We start from the raw sequence: 19,645 nt of genomic DNA, 5'->3' as shown, positions 1-19,645 counted from the left end.
CAGTGTCTGCACATACAATGCATTACACACATCAGCCAGTAGATGGCAGCAGAGTGCACAGCACATTGATCACTCCTCAGTGTCTGCCCATACATTGCATTACACACATCAGCCAGTAGATGGCAGCAGAGTGCACAGCACATTGATCACTCCTCAGTGTCCACACATACAATGCATTACACACATCAGCCAGTAGATGGCAGCAGAGTGCACAGCACATTGATCACTCCTCAGTGTCTGCACATACAATGCATTATACACATCAGCCAGTAGATGGCAGCAGAGTGCACAGCACATTGATCAGTCCTCAGTGTCTGCACATACAGTGCATTACACACATCAGCCAGTAGATGGCAGCAGAGTGCACAGCACATTGATCACTCCTCAGTGTCTGCACATACAATGCATTACACACATCAGCCAGTAGATGGCAGCAGAGTGCACAGCACATTGATCACTCCTCAGTGTCTGCCCATACATTGCATTACACACATCAGCCAGTAGATGGCAGCAGAGTGCACAGCACATTGATCACTCCTCAGTGTCCACACATACAATGCATTACACACATCAGCCAGTAGATGGCAGCAGAGTGCACAGCACATTGATCAGTCCTCAGTGTCCACACATTCAATGCATTACACACATCAGCCAGTAGATGGCAGCAGAGTGCACAGCACATTAATCAGTCCTCAGTGTCCACACATACAATGCATTATACACATCAGCCAGTAGATGGCAGCAGAGTGCACAGCACATTGATCACTCCTCAGTGTCTGCACATACAATGCATTACACACATCAGCCAGTAGATGGCAGCAGAGTGCACAGCACATTGATCAGTCCTCAGTGTCTGCACATACAATGCATTACACACATCAGCCAGTAGATGGCAGCAGAGTGCACAGCACATTGATCAGTCCTCAGTGTCTGCACATACAATGCATTACACACATCAGCCAGTAGATGGCAGCAGAGTGCACAGCACATTGATCACTCCTCAGTGTCCACACATTCAATGCATTACACACATCAGCCAGTAGATGGCAGCAGAGTGCACAGCACATTGATCAGTCCTCAGTGTCTGCACATACAATGCATTACACACATCAGCCAGTAGATGGCAGCAGAGTGCACAGCACATTGATCAGTCCTCAGTGTCTGCACATACAATGCATTACACACATCAGCCAGTAGATGGCAGCAGAGTGCACAGCACATTGATCACTCCTCAGTGTCTGCACATACAATGCATTACACACATCAGCCAGTAGATGGCAGCAGAGTGCACAGCACATTGATCACTCCTCAGTGTCCGCACATACAATGCATTACACACATCAGCCAGTAGATGGCAGCAGAGTACACAGCACATTGATCACTCCTCAGTGTCTGCACATACAATGCATTACACACATCAGCCAGTAGATGGCAGCAGAGTGCACAGCACATTGATCAGTCCTCAGTGTCTGCACATACAATGCATTACACACATCAGCCAGTAGATGGCAGCAGAGTGCACAGCACATTGATCACTCCTCAGTGTCTGCACATACAATGCATTACACACATCAGCCAGTAGATGGCAGCAGAGTGCACAGCACATTGATCAGTCCTCAGTGTCCACACATACAATGCATTACACACATCAGCCAGTAGATGGCAGCAGAGTGCACAGCACATTGATCAGTCCTCAGTGTCCACACATACAATGCATTACACACATCAGCCAGTAGATGGCAGCAGAGTGCACAGCACATTGATCACTCCTCAGTGTCCACACATACAATGCATTACACACATCAGCCAGTAGATGGCAGCAGAGTGCACAGCACATTGATCACTCCTCAGTGTCTGCACATACAATGCATTATACACATCAGCCAGTAGATGGCAGCAGAGTGCACAGCACATTGATCACTCCTCAGTGTCCACACATTCAATGCATTACACACATCAGCCAGTAGATGGCAGCAGAGTGCACAGCACATTGATCACTCCTCAGTGTCCACACATTCAATGCATTACACACATCAGCCAGTAGATGGCAGCAGAGTGCACAGCACATTGATCACTCCTCAGTGTCCACACATACAATGCATTACACACATCAGCCAGTAGATGGCAGCAGAGTGCACAGCACATTGATGAGTCCTCAGTGTCCACACATACAATGCATTACACACATCAGCCAGTAGATGGCAGCAGAGTGCACAGCACATTGATCAGTCCTCAGTGTCTGCACATACAATGCATTACACACATCAGCCAGTAGATGGCAGCAGAGTGCACAGCACATTGATCACTCCTCAGTGTCTGCACATACAATGCATTACACACATCAGCCAGTAGATGGCAGCAGAGTGCACAGCACATTGATCAGTCCTCAGTGTCCGCACATACAATGCATTACACACATCAGCCAGTAGATGGCAGCAGAGTGCACAGCACATTGATCACTCCTCAGTGTCCACACATACAATGCATTACACACATCAGCCAGTAGATGGCAGCAGAGTGCACAGCACATTGATCAGTCCTCAGTGTCTGCACATACAATGCATTACACACATCAGCCAGTAGATGGCAGCAGAGTGCACAGCACATTGATCAGTCCTCAGTGTCCACACATACAATGCATTACACACATCAGCCAGTAGATGGCAGCAGAGTGCACAGCACATTGATCAGTCCTCAGTGTCTGCACATACAATGCATTACACACATCAGCCAGTAGATGGCAGCAGAGTGCACAGCACATTGATCACTCCTCAGTGTCCACACATACAATGCATTACACACATCAGCCAGTAGATGGCAGCAGAGAGCACAGCACATTGATCACTCCTCAGTGTCCACACATACAATGCATTACACACATCAGCCAGTAGATGGCAGCAGAGTGCACAGCACATTGATCACTCCTCAGTGTCTGCACATACAATGCATTACACACATCAGCCAGTAGATGGCAGCAGAGTGCACAGCACATTGATCACTCCTCAGTGTCTGCACACACAATGCATTACACACATCAGCCAGTAGATGGCAGCAGAGTGCACAGCACATTGATCAGTCCTCAGTGTCCACACATACAATGCATTACACACATCAGCCAGTAGATGGCAGCAGAGTGCACAGCACATTGATCAGTCCTCAGTGTCCACACATACAATGCATTACACACATCAGCCAGTAGATGGCAGCAGAGTACACAGCACATTGATCAGTCCTCAGTGTCTGCACATACAATGCATTACACACATCAGCCAGTAGATGGCAGCAGAGTGCACAGCACATTGATCACTCCTCAGTGTCCACACATACAATGCATTACACACATCAGCCAGTAGATGGCAGCAGAGTGCACAGCACATTGATCACTCCTCAGTGTCCACACATACAATGCATTACACACATCAGCCAGTAGATGGCAGCAGAGTGCACAGCACATTGATCACTCCTCAGTGTCCGCACATACAATGCATTACACACATCAGCCAGTAGATGGCAGCAGAGTGCACAGCACATTGATTAGTCCTCAGTGTCCACACATACAGTGCATTACACACATCAGCCAGTAGATGGCAGCAGAGTGCACAGCACATTGATCAGTCCTCAGTGTCTGCACATACAATGCATTATACACATCAGCCAGTAGATGGCAGCAGAGTGCACAGCACATTGATCAGTCCTCAGTGTCTGCACATACAATGCATTACACACATCAGCCAGTAGATGGCAGCAGAGTACACAGCACATTGATCACTCCTCAGTGTCTGCACATACACTGCATTATACACATCAGCCAGTAGATGGCAGCAGAGTGCACAGCACATTGATCACTCCTCAGTGTCCACACATACAATGCATTACACACATCAGCCAGTAGATGGCAGCAGAGGGCACAGCACATTGATCACTCCTCAGTGTCCACACATACAATGCATTACACACATCAGCCAGTAGATGGCAGCAGAGTGCACAGCACATTGATCAGTCCTCAGTGTCCGCACATACAATGCATTACACACATCAGCCAGTAGATGGCAGCAGAGTGCACAGCACATTGATCACTCCTCAGTGTCTGCACATACAATGCATTACACACATCAGCCAGTAGATGGCAGCAGAGTACACAGCACATTGATCACTCCTCAGTGTCTGCACATACAATACATTACACACATCAGCCAGTAGATGGCAGCAGAGTGCACAGCACATTGACCACTCCTCAGTGTCTGCACATACAATGCATTACACACATCAGCCAGTAGATGGCAGCAGAGTGCACAGCACATTGATCACTCCTCAGTGTCTGCACATACAATGCATTACACACATCAGCCAGTAGATGGCAGCAGAGTGCACAGCACATTGATCACTCCTCAGTGTCTGCACATACACTGCATTACACACATCAGCCAGTAGATGGCAGCAGAGTGCACAGCACATTGATCACTCCTCAGTGTCTGCACATACAATGCATTACACACATCAGCCAGTAGATGGCAGCAGAGAGCACAGCACATTGATCAGTCCTCAGTGTCCGCACATACAATGCATTACACACATCAGCCAGTAGATGGCAGCAGAGTACACAGCACATTGATCACTCCTCAGTGTCTGCACATACAATGCATTACACACATCAGCCAGTAGATGGCAGCAGAGTACACAGCACATTGATCACTCCTCAGTGTCTGCACATACAATGCATTACACACATCAGCCAGTAGATGGCAGCAGAGAGCACAGCACATTGATCAGTCCTCAGTGTCTGCACATACAATGCATTACACACATCAGCCAGTAGATGGCAGCAGAGTGCACAGCACATTGATCAGTCCTCAGTGTCCGCACATACAATGCATTACACACATCAGCCAGTAGATGGCAGCAGAGTGCACAGCACATTGATCACTCCTCAGTGTCCACACATACAATGCATTACACACATCAGCCAGTAGATGGCAGCAGAGTGCACAGCACATTGATCACTCCTCAGTGTCTGCACATACAATGCATTACACACATCAGCCAGTAGATGGCAGCAGAGTGCACAGCACATTGATCACTCCTCAGTGTCCCCACATACAATGCATTACACACATCAGCCAGTAGATGGCAGCAGAGTGCACAGCACATTGATCACTCCTCAGTGTCTGCACATACAATGCATTATACATATCAGCCAGTAGATGGCAGCAGAGTGCACAGCACATTGATCACTCCTCAGTGTCCACACATACAATGCATTACACACATCAGCCAGTAGATGGCAGCAGAGTGCACAGCACATTGATCACTCCTCAGTGTCTGCACATACAATGCATTACACACATCAGCCAGTAGATGGCAGCAGAGTGCACAGCACATTGATCAGTCCTCAGTGTCCGCACATACAATGCATTACACACATCAGCCAGTAGATGGCAGCAGAGTGCACAGCACATTGATCAGTCCTCAGTGTCCGCACATACAATGCATTACACACATCAGCCAGTAGATGGCAGCAGAGTGCACAGCACATTGATCACTCCTCAGTGTCTGCACATACAATGCATTACACACATCAGCCAGTAGATGGCAGCAGAGTGCACAGCACATTGATCAGTCCTTAGTGTCTGCACATACAATGCATTACACACATCAGCCAGTAGATGGCAGCAGAGTGCACAGCACATTGATCAGTCCTCACTGTCTGCACATACACTGCATTACACACATCAGCCAGTAGATGGCAGCAGAGTGCACAGCACATTGATCAGTCCTCAGTGTCTGCACATACAATGCATTACACACATCAGCCAGTAGATGGCAGCAGAGTGCACAGCACATTGATCAGTCCTCAGTGTCCGCACATACAATGCATTACACACATCAGCCAGTAGATGGCAGCAGAGTGCACAGCACATTGATCAGTCCTCAGTGTCTGCACATACAATGCATTACACACATCAGCCAGTAGATGGCAGCAGAGTGCACAGCACATTGATCAGTCCTCAGTGTCCGCACATACAATGCATTACACACATCAGCCAGTAGATGGCAGCAGAGTGCACAGCACATTGATCAGTCCTCAGTGTCCACACATACAATGCATTACACACATCAGCCAGTAGATGGCAGCAGAGTGCACAGCACATTGATCACTCCTCAGTGTCCACACATACAATGCATTACACACATCAGCCAGTAGATGGCAGCAGAGTGCACAGCACATTGATCAGTCCTCAGTGTCTGCACATACAATGCATTACACACATCAGCCAGTAGATGGCAGCAGAGTGCACAGCACATTGATCACTCCTCAGTGTCTGCACATACAATGCATTACACACATCAGCCAGTAGATGGCAGCAGAGTGCACAGCACATTGATCAGTCCTCAGTGTCCGCACATACAATGCATTACACACATCAGCCAGTAGATGGCAGCAGAGTGCACAGCACATTGATCAGTCCTCAGTGTCCGCACATACAATGCATTACACACATCAGCCAGTAGATGGCAGCAGAGTACACAGCACATTGATCAGTCCTCAGTGTCTGCACATACACTGCATTACACACATCAGCCAGTAGATGGCAGCAGAGTGCACAGCACATTGATCAGTCCTCAGTGTCTGCACATACAATGCATTACACACATCAGCCAGTAGATGGCAGCAGAGTGCACAGCACATTGATCAGTCCTCAGTGTCCGCACATACAATGCATTACACACATCAGCCAGTAGATGGCAGCAGAGTGCACAGCACATTGATCAGTCCTCAGTGTCTGCACATACAATGCATTACACACATCAGCCAGTAGATGGCAGCAGAGTGCACAGCACATTGATCAGTCCTCAGTGTCCGCACATACAATGCATTACACACATCAGCCAGTAGATGGCAGCAGAGTGCACAGCACATTGATCACTCCTCAGTGTCCACACATACAATGCATTACACACATCAGCCAGTAGATGGCAGCAGAGTGCACAGCACATTGATCAGTCCTCAGTGTCTGCACATACAATGCATTACACACATCAGCCAGTAGATGGCAGCAGAGTGCACAGCACATTGATCACTCCTCAGTGTCTGCACATACAATGCATTACACACATCAGCCAGTAGATGGCAGCAGAGTGCACAGCACATTGATCACTCCTCAGTGTCCACACATACAATGCATTACACACATCAGCCAGTAGATGGCAGCAGAGTGCACAGCACATTGATCACTCCTCAGTGTCTGCACATACAATGCATTACACACATCAGCCAGTAGATGGCAGCAGAGTGCACAGCACATTGATCAGTCCTCAGTGTCTGCACATACAATGCATTACACACATCAGCCAGTAGATGGCAGCAGAGTACACAGCACATTGATCACTCCTCAGTGTCCGCACATACAATGCATTACACACATCAGCCAGTAGATGGCAGCAGAGTACACAGCACATTGATCAGTCCTCAGTGTCTGCACATACAATGCATTACACATATCAGCCAGTAGATGGCAGCAGAGTGCACAGCACATTGATCAGTCCTCAGTGTCCACACATACAATGCATTACACACATCAGCCAGTAGATGGCAGCAGAGAGCACAGCACATTGATCAGTCCTCAGTGTCCACACATACAATGCATTACACACATCAGCCAGTAGATGGCAGCAGAGAGCACAGCACATTGATCAGTCCTCAGTGTCCACACATACAATGCATTACACACATCAGCCAGTAGATGGCAGCAGAGTGCACAGCACATTGATCAGTCCTCAGTGTCTGCACATACAATGCATTACACACATCAGCCAGTAGATGGCAGCAGAGTGCACAGCACATTGATCAGTCCTCAGTGTCCACACATACAATGCATTACACACATCAGCCAGTAGATGGCAGCAGAGTGCACAGCACATTGATCAGTCCTCAGTGTCTGCACATACAATGCATTACACACATCAGCCAGTAGATGGCAGCAGAGTGCACAGCACATTGATCACTCCTCAGTGTCCACACATACAATGCATTACACACATCAGCCAGTAGATGGCAGCAGAGTGCACAGCACATTGATCACTCCTCAGTGTCTGCACATACAATGCATTACACACATCAGCCAGTAGATGGCAGCAGAGTGCACAGCACATTGATCAGTCCTCAGTGTCTGCACATACAATGCATTACACACATCAGCCAGTAGATGGCAGCAGAGTGCACAGCACATTGATCACTCCTCAGTGTCCACACATACAATGCATTACACACATCAGCCAGTAGATGGCAGCAGAGTGCACAGCACATTGATCACTCCTCAGTGTCCACACATACAATGCATTACACACATCAGCCAGTAGATTACACACATCAGCCAGTAGATGGCAGCAGAGTGCACAGCACATTGATCACTCCTCAGTGTCTGCACATACAATGCATTACACACATCAGCCAGTAGATGGCAGCAGAGTACACAGCACATTGATCAGTCCTCAGTGTCTGCACATACAGTGCATTACACACATCAGCCAGTAGATGGCAGCAGAGTACACAGCACATTGATCAGTCCTCAGTGTCTGCACATACAATGCATTACACACATCAGCCAGTAGATGGCAGCAGAGTGCACAGCACATTCATCACTCCTCAGTGTCTGCACATACAATGCATTACACACATCAGCCAGTAGATGGCAGCAGAGTGCACAGCACATTGATCACTCCTCAGTGTCTGCACATACAATGCATTACACACATCAGCCAGTAGATGGCAGCAGAGTACACAGCACATTGATCAGTCCTCAGTGTCTGCACATACAATGCATTACACACATCAGCCAGTAGATGGCAGCAGAGTGCACAGCACATTGATCAGTCCTCAGTGTCTGCACATACAATGCATTACACACATCAGCCAGTAGATGGCAGCAGAGTGCACAGCACATTGATCACTCCTCAGTGTCTGCACATACAATGCATTACACACATCAGCCAGTAGATGGCAGCAGAGTGCACTGCACATTGATCACTCCTCAGTGTCCACACATACAATGCATTACACACATCAGCCAGTAGATGGCAGCAGAGTGCACTGCACATTGATCACTCCTCAGTGTCTGCACATACAATGCATTACACACATCAGCCAGTAGATGGCAGCAGAGTGCACAGCACATTGATCACTCCTCAGTGTCCACACATACAATGCATTACACACATCAGCCAGTAGATGGCAGCAGAGTGCACTGCACATTGATCACTCCTCAGTGTCTGCACATACAATGCATTACACACATCAGCCAGTAGATGGCAGCAGAGTGCACAGCACATTGATCACTCCTCAGTGTCCACACATACAATGCATTACACACATCAGCCAGTAGATGGCAGCAGAGTGCACAGCACATTGATCACTCCTCAGTGTCCACACATACAATGCATTACACACATCAGCCAGTAGATGGCAGCAGAGTGCACAGCACATTGATCACTCCTCAGTGTCTGCACATACAATGCATTACACACATCAGCCAGTAGATGGCAGCAGAGTACACAGCACATTGATCAGTCCTCAGTGTCTGCACATACAGTGCATTACACACATCAGCCAGTAGATGGCAGCAGAGTACACAGCACATTGATCAGTCCTCAGTGTCTGCACATACAATGCATTACACACATCAGCCAGTAGATGGCAGCAGAGTGCACAGCACATTCATCACTCCTCAGTGTCTGCACATACAATGCATTACACACATCAGCCAGTAGATGGCAGCAGAGTGCACAGCACATTGATCACTCCTCAGTGTCTGCACATACAATGCATTACACACATCAGCCAGTAGATGGCAGCAGAGTACACAGCACATTGATCAGTCCTCAGTGTCTGCACATACAATGCATTACACACATCAGCCAGTAGATGGCAGCAGAGTGCACAGCACATTGATCAGTCCTCAGTGTCTGCACATACAATGCATTACACACATCAGCCAGTAGATGGCAGCAGAGTGCACAGCACATTGATCACTCCTCAGTGTCTGCACATACAATGCATTACACACATCAGCCAGTAGATGGCAGCAGAGTGCACAGCACATTGATCACTCCTCAGTGTCTGCACATACAATGCATTACACACATCAGCCAGTAGATGGCAGCAGAGTACACAGCACATTGATCAGTCCTCAGTGTCTGCACATACAGTGCATTACACACATCAGCCAGTAGATGGCAGCAGAGTACACAGCACATTGATCAGTCCTCAGTGTCTGCACATACAATGCATTACACACATCAGCCAGTAGATGGCAGCAGAGTGCACAGCACATTCATCACTCCTCAGTGTCTGCACATACAATGCATTACACACATCAGCCAGTAGATGGCAGCAGAGTGCACAGCACATTGATCACTCCTCAGTGTCTGCACATACAATGCATTACACACATCAGCCAGTAGATGGCAGCAGAGTACACAGCACATTGATCAGTCCTCAGTGTCTGCACATACAATGCATTACACACATCAGCCAGTAGATGGCAGCAGAGTGCACAGCACATTGATCAGTCCTCAGTGTCTGCACATACAATGCATTACACACATCAGCCAGTAGATGGCAGCAGAGTGCACAGCACATTGATCACTCCTCAGTGTCTGCACATACAATGCATTACACACATCAGCCAGTAGATGGCAGCAGAGTACACAGCACATTGATCACTCCTCAGTGTCCACACATACAATGCATTACACACATCAGCCAGTAGATGGCAGCAGAGTGCACTGCACATTGATCACTCCTCAGTGTCTGCACATACAATGCATTACACACATCAGCCAGTAGATGGCAGCAGAGTGCACAGCACATTGATCACTCCTCAGTGTCCGCACATACAATGCATTACACACATCAGCCAGTAGATGGCAGCAGAGTGCACAGCACATTGATCAGTCCTCAGTGTCTGCACATACAATGCATTACACACATCAGCCAGTAGATGGCAGCAGAGTGCACAGCACATTGATCACTCCTCAGTGTCTGCACATACAATGCATTACACACATCAGCCAGTAGATGGCAGCAGAGTGCACAGCACATTGATCAGTCCTCAGTGTCCACACATACAATGCATTACACACATCAGCCAGTAGATGGCAGCAGAGTGCACTGCACATTGATCACACCTCAGTGTCTGCACATACAATGCATTACACACATCAGCCAGTAGATGGCAGCAGAGTACACAGCACATTGATCAGTCCTCAGTGTCTGCACATACAGTGCATTACACACATCAGCCAGTAGATGGCAGCAGAGTACACAGCACATTGATCAGTCCTCAGTGTCTGCACATACAATGCATTACACACATCAGCCAGTAGATGGCAGCAGAGTGCACAGCACATTGATCACTCCTCAGTGTCCACACATACAATGCATTACACACATCAGCCAGTAGATGGCAGCAGAGTGCACAGCACATTGATCAGTCCTCAGTGTCCGCACATACAATGCATTACACACATCAGCCAGTAGATGGCAGCAGAGTGCACAGCACATTGATCACTCCTCAGTGTCCACACATACAATGCATTATACACATCAGCCAGTAGATGGCAGCAGAGTGCACAGCATAAATCACATTGATCTTCCGCAGTGTCCACACATACAATGCATTATAGGAGGGGCTGCTGATAAGTCTTTGGCTTTACCCAGACAGAAACAAGATAGGATGATGAAACTTTCCATTTATTCCACATACTCTCCACTGATGTCACTTCTTACATTGGTATTCCAAGTTCTGTAAACCTAGCAAAAAGAAGGATTTGGGTTGTGCCTCACACCATGCATCCGTAGCAGCTATGGCATCAGAAATGGTGTTAGATTTGGTAACTTGAGGTGTTTCTTCAGGTTTGGAAAGAGATGATAGTCGGAGGGAGCTAAATCTGGTGAATAAGGTGGGTGGTCAGCAGCTGGAAGCCCGGCTCTGCCAGTTTTGCCGTGGTCGCTTGTGCAGTGTGAGCGGATGTGTTGTGTTGCAGGATTAAGATTCCTTAGGACAGATTGTCGCGCTTTTCAGCCTTCAGAGCTGCCTTCAATTGGTCCAGAAGTTCAATGTAATACCTTGCATTGATGGTGGAACCCTTTTGAAGGTAGTCCACTAGCAGCACACCCTCCTTATCCCAGAACACAGACGCCAGCACCTTAGTGGCTGATTTTTGCACTTTTCTTTGGACGAGGAGAACCACTGTGCCTCCACTCTTTTGACTGCTCCTTGTTTTCAGGGTCATACAAATAAATCCAGGTCTCATCCATAGTGACTAGAGTTGAGCGCGGTTCGTGGTTCGTGGTTCTCCAGTTCGCGGCTCGAGTGATTTTGGGGCATGTTCTAGATCGAACTAGAACTCGAGCTTTTTGCAAAAGCTCGGTAGTTCTAGAAACGTTCGAGAACGGTTCTAGCAGCCAAAAAACAGCTAAATCATAGCTTGGTTTCTGCTGTAATAGTGTAAGTCACTCTGTGAATCAAACTATTATCACATTTCAGTGTATAGTGTGCGTGAACAGCGCCTTCAGATCACTGCTGTTTCTATAATGGCGATCGCCATTTTTTTTTTTTTTTTTTCTTGTCTTCCTTCCCTAAGCGCGCGCGTCTTGTGGGGCGGGCCAGCATGTCAGCCAATCCCAGACACACACACAGCTAAGTGGACTTTGAGCCAGAGAAGCAACGGCATGTGTGATAGGATCTGCATGTCACATGTCCCTGCATTATAAAACCGGACATTTTCTTCACGGACGCCATTATCTGCCTTCTGCGTCTTTGGTGTCAGACATCACTGTCGCAGCTCCGTCTTCCTGAGTCCTATAGCCGATACAGCTGTATGCGCTGCATACACAGCGTTAGACAGCTTAGGGAGAGCACTTTATAGCAGTCCTTTTAAGGGCTCCAACCGGCAGGGTCAGAGAGCCATAGGTGACAGGTCCTGCAAACAGCAACAGCGTCTGTGTAGCCCAGGTCAGGGATTTCCTACCTGCATTTCACCATTAGGAGGGAATAGAAAGGCAGTCTTCCATTCCTCTACCCAGAGCACCACAATCCTGCCACTGTACCCTCTTGTCCTCTGCACACTCCAACTGATAACTAAGCCATTATACTAGCAAACACTCAGTGTACCTAGTGGCATCCTATACGTGGCTATTGGACTTTGCTATAGTCCCACTAGTGCAAAGACATTTGCAGAGCGCGTCTGCCTGCGTTGCACACTACAACTCATTCTAACCAAGCCATTATACTAGCAAACACTCAGTGTACCTAGTGGCATCCTATACGTGGCTATTGGACTTTGCTATAGTCCCACTAGTGCAAAGACATTTGCAGAGCGCGTCTGCCTGCGTTGCACACTACAACTCATTCTAACCAAGCCATTATACTAGCAAACACTCAGTGTACCTAGTGGCATCCTATACGTGGCTATTGGACTTTGCTATAGTCCCACTAGTGCAAAGACATTTGCAGAGCGCGTCTGCCTGCGTTGCACACTCCAACTAATTATAACTAAGTTGCATTGTCAGGGATATTTATTCTTTATTATTCTGCTGTTAATAAAGCTAGACCACCACTGCAATCTTCACCACCTCTCAATTTTTACTACCACATTTTCAGTCCACAATCTTGTCGCAATCAACATGAGTGGCAAAATGACAGATGCTGGTGGAAAGGGGAAGAGGCGTGGTGGAAAAGGCAAAAAAGGTTTTGTCCGTGGGGAAGGTGGCAAAGCTCCATTATCATCTGCTGAAGATAGACCATCTACCAGCAAAAGTAAGATGTCTACTACTTACCGTGGACAATCCGATGTGCTCCCTTTGTTACGGACACGAACAACAGGAACAAAGGTAGATGATGGGCAAAAAAGGAAAATGCTTGAATGGATCTCAAGTGGTCCAACAAGTGCCCTCTCTGCCACTTCAAGTACCGCATCCAAAAAACACCAGTCCTCTGAGTTGTCATCCCAATCAAACTTGCTTTCTCCCAGCTCTGAAGTCTCCATCAGCCCTGCACAGTATGGTGGAACTGAGATGGCTGAGTCTGCAGAGCTGTTCAGTCACACTATAGCCTGGGAATCAGAGGTCTGCTCCCAAGCTACAGTGAGTACAGAACAGGAAATGGTCTGCAGTGATGCCCAGAACCTTTGTGACTCAGATTCAGGCCGTGAGGACCAAGTTTCTGAGCATAATGTTGACCCTTTGTCACAAACTGTAACACCTGTGGTTATAGACAATGAGGAACATACTGATGAAGATGAGACGCAGATACCCGATTGGGATGACAACTTAAATATTCCGTCAGGGCAAGAAGAGGCTCGGTCTGAGGGGGAGGGGAGTGCAAACACAACAATTGATGATGACGTTCTAGATCCCACCTACTGTCAACCCCCAGTCAGGCACTCGAGGAGGTCAACAGAGGCGGTGGAGGAGGATGCAACCGACGACGAAGTTACCTTGCGCCTTCCTGGACAGAGTCGGAGCACTGGTAGCACGTCTACAACTGCATCCTCAGCCACCACTCTGCCTATGAGCATTATTCGGGGTGGATCAACAGGTCGCATGGCCTCTAAGCCTTGCCTAGCCTGGTCCTTTTTTCACATCGAAAAAGATCGCCCAACTCATGTGATATGTAACATTTGTCATGATTCTGTTAGTAGAGGTCAAAACCTCAGCAGTTTGACAACTTCTTCCATGAATCGTCACATGACTAAATATCATAAGTCCCGGTGGGAAGCTCACCGTGCTGCAATGCGGCCTAGTGGAGCGAACCATCCACCGCCCGCCCCTTCCACTGCATCCGCGCGCTCTTCATCTTCTAGGACTGTGGGGACAGCTGCCACACCTGTTTTTCCACGCAAAACTTCCACCACTGTAACCGCAACAGGCAGTTTGCTTGTAAGGTCGTCAGTTGGTTTGGAAGGGGAAACAAGTGAGTGTGTACAGCTCTCTCAGACATCGATAGCACCAACGTTGGATGAAGGCAACATCATGTCTCCGCCTGCACTTTCCTCACAAACCTGCATTTTTCCAGGGACACCCTACTCAACACCGTCTACACACAGCAGCCAGATCTCTGTCCCTCAGATGTGGACAAATAAAAGGCCATTTCCTGCGACCCGTGACAAAGCTAAGAGGTTGACTCTATCCCTCTGTAAGCTGTTGGCTACAGAAATGCTGCCTTTCCGCCTAGTGGACACACAGGATTTTAGAGACCTTATGTCTGTCGCTGTGCCCCAGTACCAGATGCCTAGTCGCCACTACTTCTCTAAGAAAGGTGTGCCCGCGCTACACCAGCATGTCGCACACAACATCACCGCTTCCTTGAGAAACTCTGTGTGTGAACGGGTGCATTTCACCACCGATACTTGGACCAGTAAGCATGGACAGGGACGTTACATGTCGCTGACTGGGCACTGGGTAACTATGGTGATAGATGGTGAAGGGTCTGCTGCACAAGTCTTGCCGTCCCCACGACTTGTGTGTCAATCCTCTGTCTGTCCAAGTTCCGCCACTGCTTCTGCATCCTCCACCTCATCTGGGTCCTCCACCTCCGCCCCAAGCCTGCCTGGTCAGGCCACCAGCGTTCTCACTGCGCAGAAGGAATCACGCACCCCTCATTACTATGCTGGCAGCAGAGCGCAACGGCATCAGGCGGTCTTTAGCTTGACATGTCTTGGTAATAAGAGTCACACAGCTGAGGAGTTGTGGTCAGCTTTGCGGTCCGAGTTTAATAAATGGTTGTCTCCACTCAAACTGCAGCCTGGTAAGGCCGTGTGCGACAATGCTGCAAACCTGGGTGCGGCACTTCGCCTGGGCAAGGTGACACACGTACCTTGTATGGCTCACGTGTTGAACCTTGTCGTGCAGCAATTTTTAACACACTATCCCGGCCTAGATGGCCTTCTGAACAGGGCACGAAAACTGTCAGCTCACTTCCGCCGTTCAAGCGCCGCAGCAGAGCGACTTGCATCGCTCCAGAAGTCTTTCGGCCTGCCGGTTCATCGCCTGAAATGCGATGTGGCGACACGCTGGAATTCAACTCTCCACATGTTACAGCGACTGTGGCAGCACCGCAGAGCCCTGGTGCAATACGTCATGACGTATAGCCTGGGCCAACGAGATGCAGAGGTGGGGCAGATCACCCTGATGGAGTGGTCTCAGATCAAGGACCTATGCACCCTTCTGCACAGTTTCGACATGGCGACGAATATGTTTAGCTCTGACAATGCCATTATCAGCATGACGATTCCAGTCATTTACATGCTGGAGCACACGCTAAACACTATTCGGAGTCAGGGGGTGGGACAACATGAAGGGGAGGAACTACAGGAGGATTCATATGCGCAAGGGACAACAACATCACGAAGGTCCAGACGTTCATCATCACCAACGCAGCAGGCATGGGACCATGGGGGACAGGGATCGACAAGGGCGCATAGTAGCAGGCGAAATGTTGAGCAAGGTGCAGGAGAACATGAAGAAATGGAGGACGAACTGTCCATGGACATGGAAGACTCAGCGGATGAGGGAGACCTTGGTCAAATTTCAGTTGAAAGAGGTTGGGGTCAGATGTCAGAGGAAGAAAGAACGGGTAGCACCTCTATGCCACAAACACAGCATGGACTTGGTCCGCATGGCTGCGCAAGACACATGAGTGCCTTTTTGTTGCACTACCTCCAACATGACAGTCGTATTGTCAAAATTAGAAGTGATGATGACTACTGGATTGCCACACTATTAGATCCCCGGTACAAGTCCAAATTTTGTGACATAATTCCACCCATAGAAAGGGACGCACGTATGCAGGAGTATCAGCAGAAGCTGTTACTAGATCTTAGCTCGGCTTTTCCACCAAACAACCGTGCAGGTGCAGGGAGTGAATCTCCCAGTTGTAACTTGACAAACATGGGACGGTCTCGTCATCTTCAACAGTCTACCCGTACCAGTAGGACCTTTTCTGGTGCCGGTAACAGCAATTTTATGGAATCTTTTCATAATTTTTTTAGACCCTCTTTTGCAAGGCCACCAGAGACAACAAGTCTGACACATAGTCAACGGCTGGAGAGGATGATACAGGAGTATCTCCAAATGAACATCGATGCCATGACTGTGCAACTGGAGCCTTGCTCCTTTTGGGCTTCAAACCTACAAAAATGGCCAGAGCTCGCAACTTACGCCTTGGAGATTTTGTCGTGTCCAGCTGCCAGCGTTGTCTCTGAACGTGTATTCAGTGCTGCTGGGTGTGTGCTGACAGATAAGCGCACGCGTCTGTCCAGTGACAATGTGGACAGACTAACGTTCATCAAAATGAACAAGTCATGGATCCACAAGGACTTTACTACCCCTGTGTCATCCTGGGGAGAGTAAATGCTTGTGGATTTGGAATGTGCTTGATGCAAATCAAAACATCCTGTTTGCAACTAGGGCCCAAGTGCTGCCACTGATGGGGTGGGTGTCTGTGTGGCCCAATTTTTGGAAAAAAGGGAGACTCCGCTTGGAGTAACCCTTGCTTACATTGTTTTTAAAAGAAGCCAAGATGAACAAGTCATGGGTCAGCAAAGACTTTGCTACCTACCCCGGTGTCATCCTGGGGACGGCTAAGAATAGCGTATTTTTGAATGTGCTTGATGCAAATCAAAACATCCTGTTTGCAACTAGGGCCCAAGTGCTGCCACTGATGTGGTGGGTGTCTGTGTGGCCCAATTTTTGGAAAAAAGGGAGACTCCGCTTGGAGTAACCCTTGCTTGCTGTGTTTTTAAAAGAAGCCAAGATGAACAGAGCTGGGATCAGGAAAGACTTTGCTACCTACCCCGGTGTCATCCTGGGGACGGATAAGAATGGCGTATTTTTGAATGTGCTTGATGCAAATCTAGCTGTGAAGTGTACAACTGGGGCACAAGTGCTGCCACTGAAGGGGTGGGTGTGTGGGGCCCAATTTTTGGAAAAAAGGGAGACTACGCTTGGAGTCACCTTGCGGTGTTTTACATGATTTTAGAAGGGCGTGCCATGCCTATATCTGTGTGTCCTCCTCTTTTTCCTTGTCCTGCTCTTTTGTTTTCGCATGAGTACATGTCCTTGTCACTTTCCCATGTGTTTGTGTTGTGTTGTGAGTTGTTTGTCACCTTTTGGACACCTTTGAGGGTGTTTTCTAGGTGTTTTACTGTGTTTGTGATTGCCTGCCATTGTTTCCTATGGGCTCGAGTTCGGTTCGTCGAACGTTCGACGAGCCGAACTCGAGCCAGACCCCCCGTTCGGCGAACCGCCTCGAGCCGAACCGGGACCGGTTCGCTCATCTCTAATAGTGACCAATTAATCCAGGAATAAGCAACAAACACAAAATTTTTAAAACATGTATTAGACACATAAGGCTTTCATGTGATTTAACATTTGTTGCCACAGAAACAAAAAAGATCACAAAGCCAAAGACTTATTAGCAGCCCCTCGTAGATCTCCTCACTCATGGCGCACAGTCATCCTGGCACACTGGAACAGATCTACAGCCACATAACAACAGGTCCCTCAGCTGCAGTAGGATGAGAATCCTGATACCGTAGATTGGATACTAGTTTTCTTTCTGCACTGATTGTAGGGATGAATGAGAGAAGACGCGCAGCTGTTATACGAGACTCCTCCATCTTACCTTTACACTGATCGCAGACGATGCAGCGACACAGAGGTTGGCTTTTCTTACAGCTGTGGTGCAATCCACGAGATGCAGAATGTCTGAGATGTGCGGCACATGTCTGATCCGTGCTTATTCCCAGGCTGTGAGTGGCTCCACCAGAGTCGGGGGGCACCATAGGGACTGCTGTTGTGCACTGGTCCTTCAATATCTCTGGGGGTCTCCTGGGGTCTGACACTACCACTCTCTGCCCGGCCTAGACTTTATGACGCCAGGTTGCCCCGGCCTCTTTGTATGGATATTCCAGAGAAGGAGCAGGGTAGGAGGACGGGTGGAGGACATTTCATGATGTTCTTGCTTCTCTCCACAGGAAAACCCTTTAACCCTGTGATGTTCACGGGCAGCGCTGTGGGAAACATCACCAGCTCTGTGCTATTTGGGGAGCACTTTGATTACGAGGACGAGAAGCTGCAAGAACTTCTTCTATCTACGTCCAGACATATCAGAGGGTTCTCATCTCGACTAAACATGGTTGTCTATTATTACATTATTATGGGGTCATTTTCTCAATAATCAATAGATTCAATTGGTAGGGAGGTGCTGGAGCTACATAATCAGTGTGAAATATAGAGAGCTTTTAATCTGCATAATCAATGTGATATATAGGGAGGTTCTGTACCTGCCGAGTCAGTGTAATATATAGGGAGGTGCTGTATCTGCATATTTAATGTGATATATAGGGAGATGGTATAGATGTGTAATAAGGGTGATATATAGGGAGGTGCTGTAGCTGTATAATCAGCATGAAATAGAGGCTCTGATCTGCATAATCAACGTGATATATAGGGAGGTGCTGGACCTGCAGAGTCAGCGTGATATATAGGGAGGTGCTGTAGCTTCATAATCCTTGTGACATATCAGGAGGTGCTGTAGCTGAATATTTAATGTAATATATAGGGAGGTGCTGTAGCTACAAGTGT

The 19,645-nt window shown here is 48.1% G+C and overlaps 1 protein-coding gene across 1 annotated transcript in view; it reads left to right on the top strand.

Moving 5' to 3' along the window:
- Positions 1-19,645, top strand: part of LOC142316934 (cytochrome P450 2C3-like) — a 149,086-nt gene that overhangs the window by 104,802 nt on the left and 24,639 nt on the right. Inside the window, exon 5 of the mRNA XM_075352715.1 lies at positions 19,036-19,196. Within this exon, the coding sequence (XP_075208830.1) occupies positions 19,036-19,196 (161 nt within the window). The remainder of the gene's footprint in view (positions 1-19,035; positions 19,197-19,645) is intronic.

Source organism: Anomaloglossus baeobatrachus, chromosome 6 (assembly GCF_048569485.1).
Source record: "Anomaloglossus baeobatrachus isolate aAnoBae1 chromosome 6, aAnoBae1.hap1, whole genome shotgun sequence".
In the NCBI taxonomy this organism is placed as follows: domain Eukaryota; kingdom Metazoa; phylum Chordata; class Amphibia; order Anura; family Aromobatidae; genus Anomaloglossus; species Anomaloglossus baeobatrachus.
Note: the sequence above shows the minus strand (reverse complement) of the source record. Positions and strands in the feature narration are given on the sequence as shown.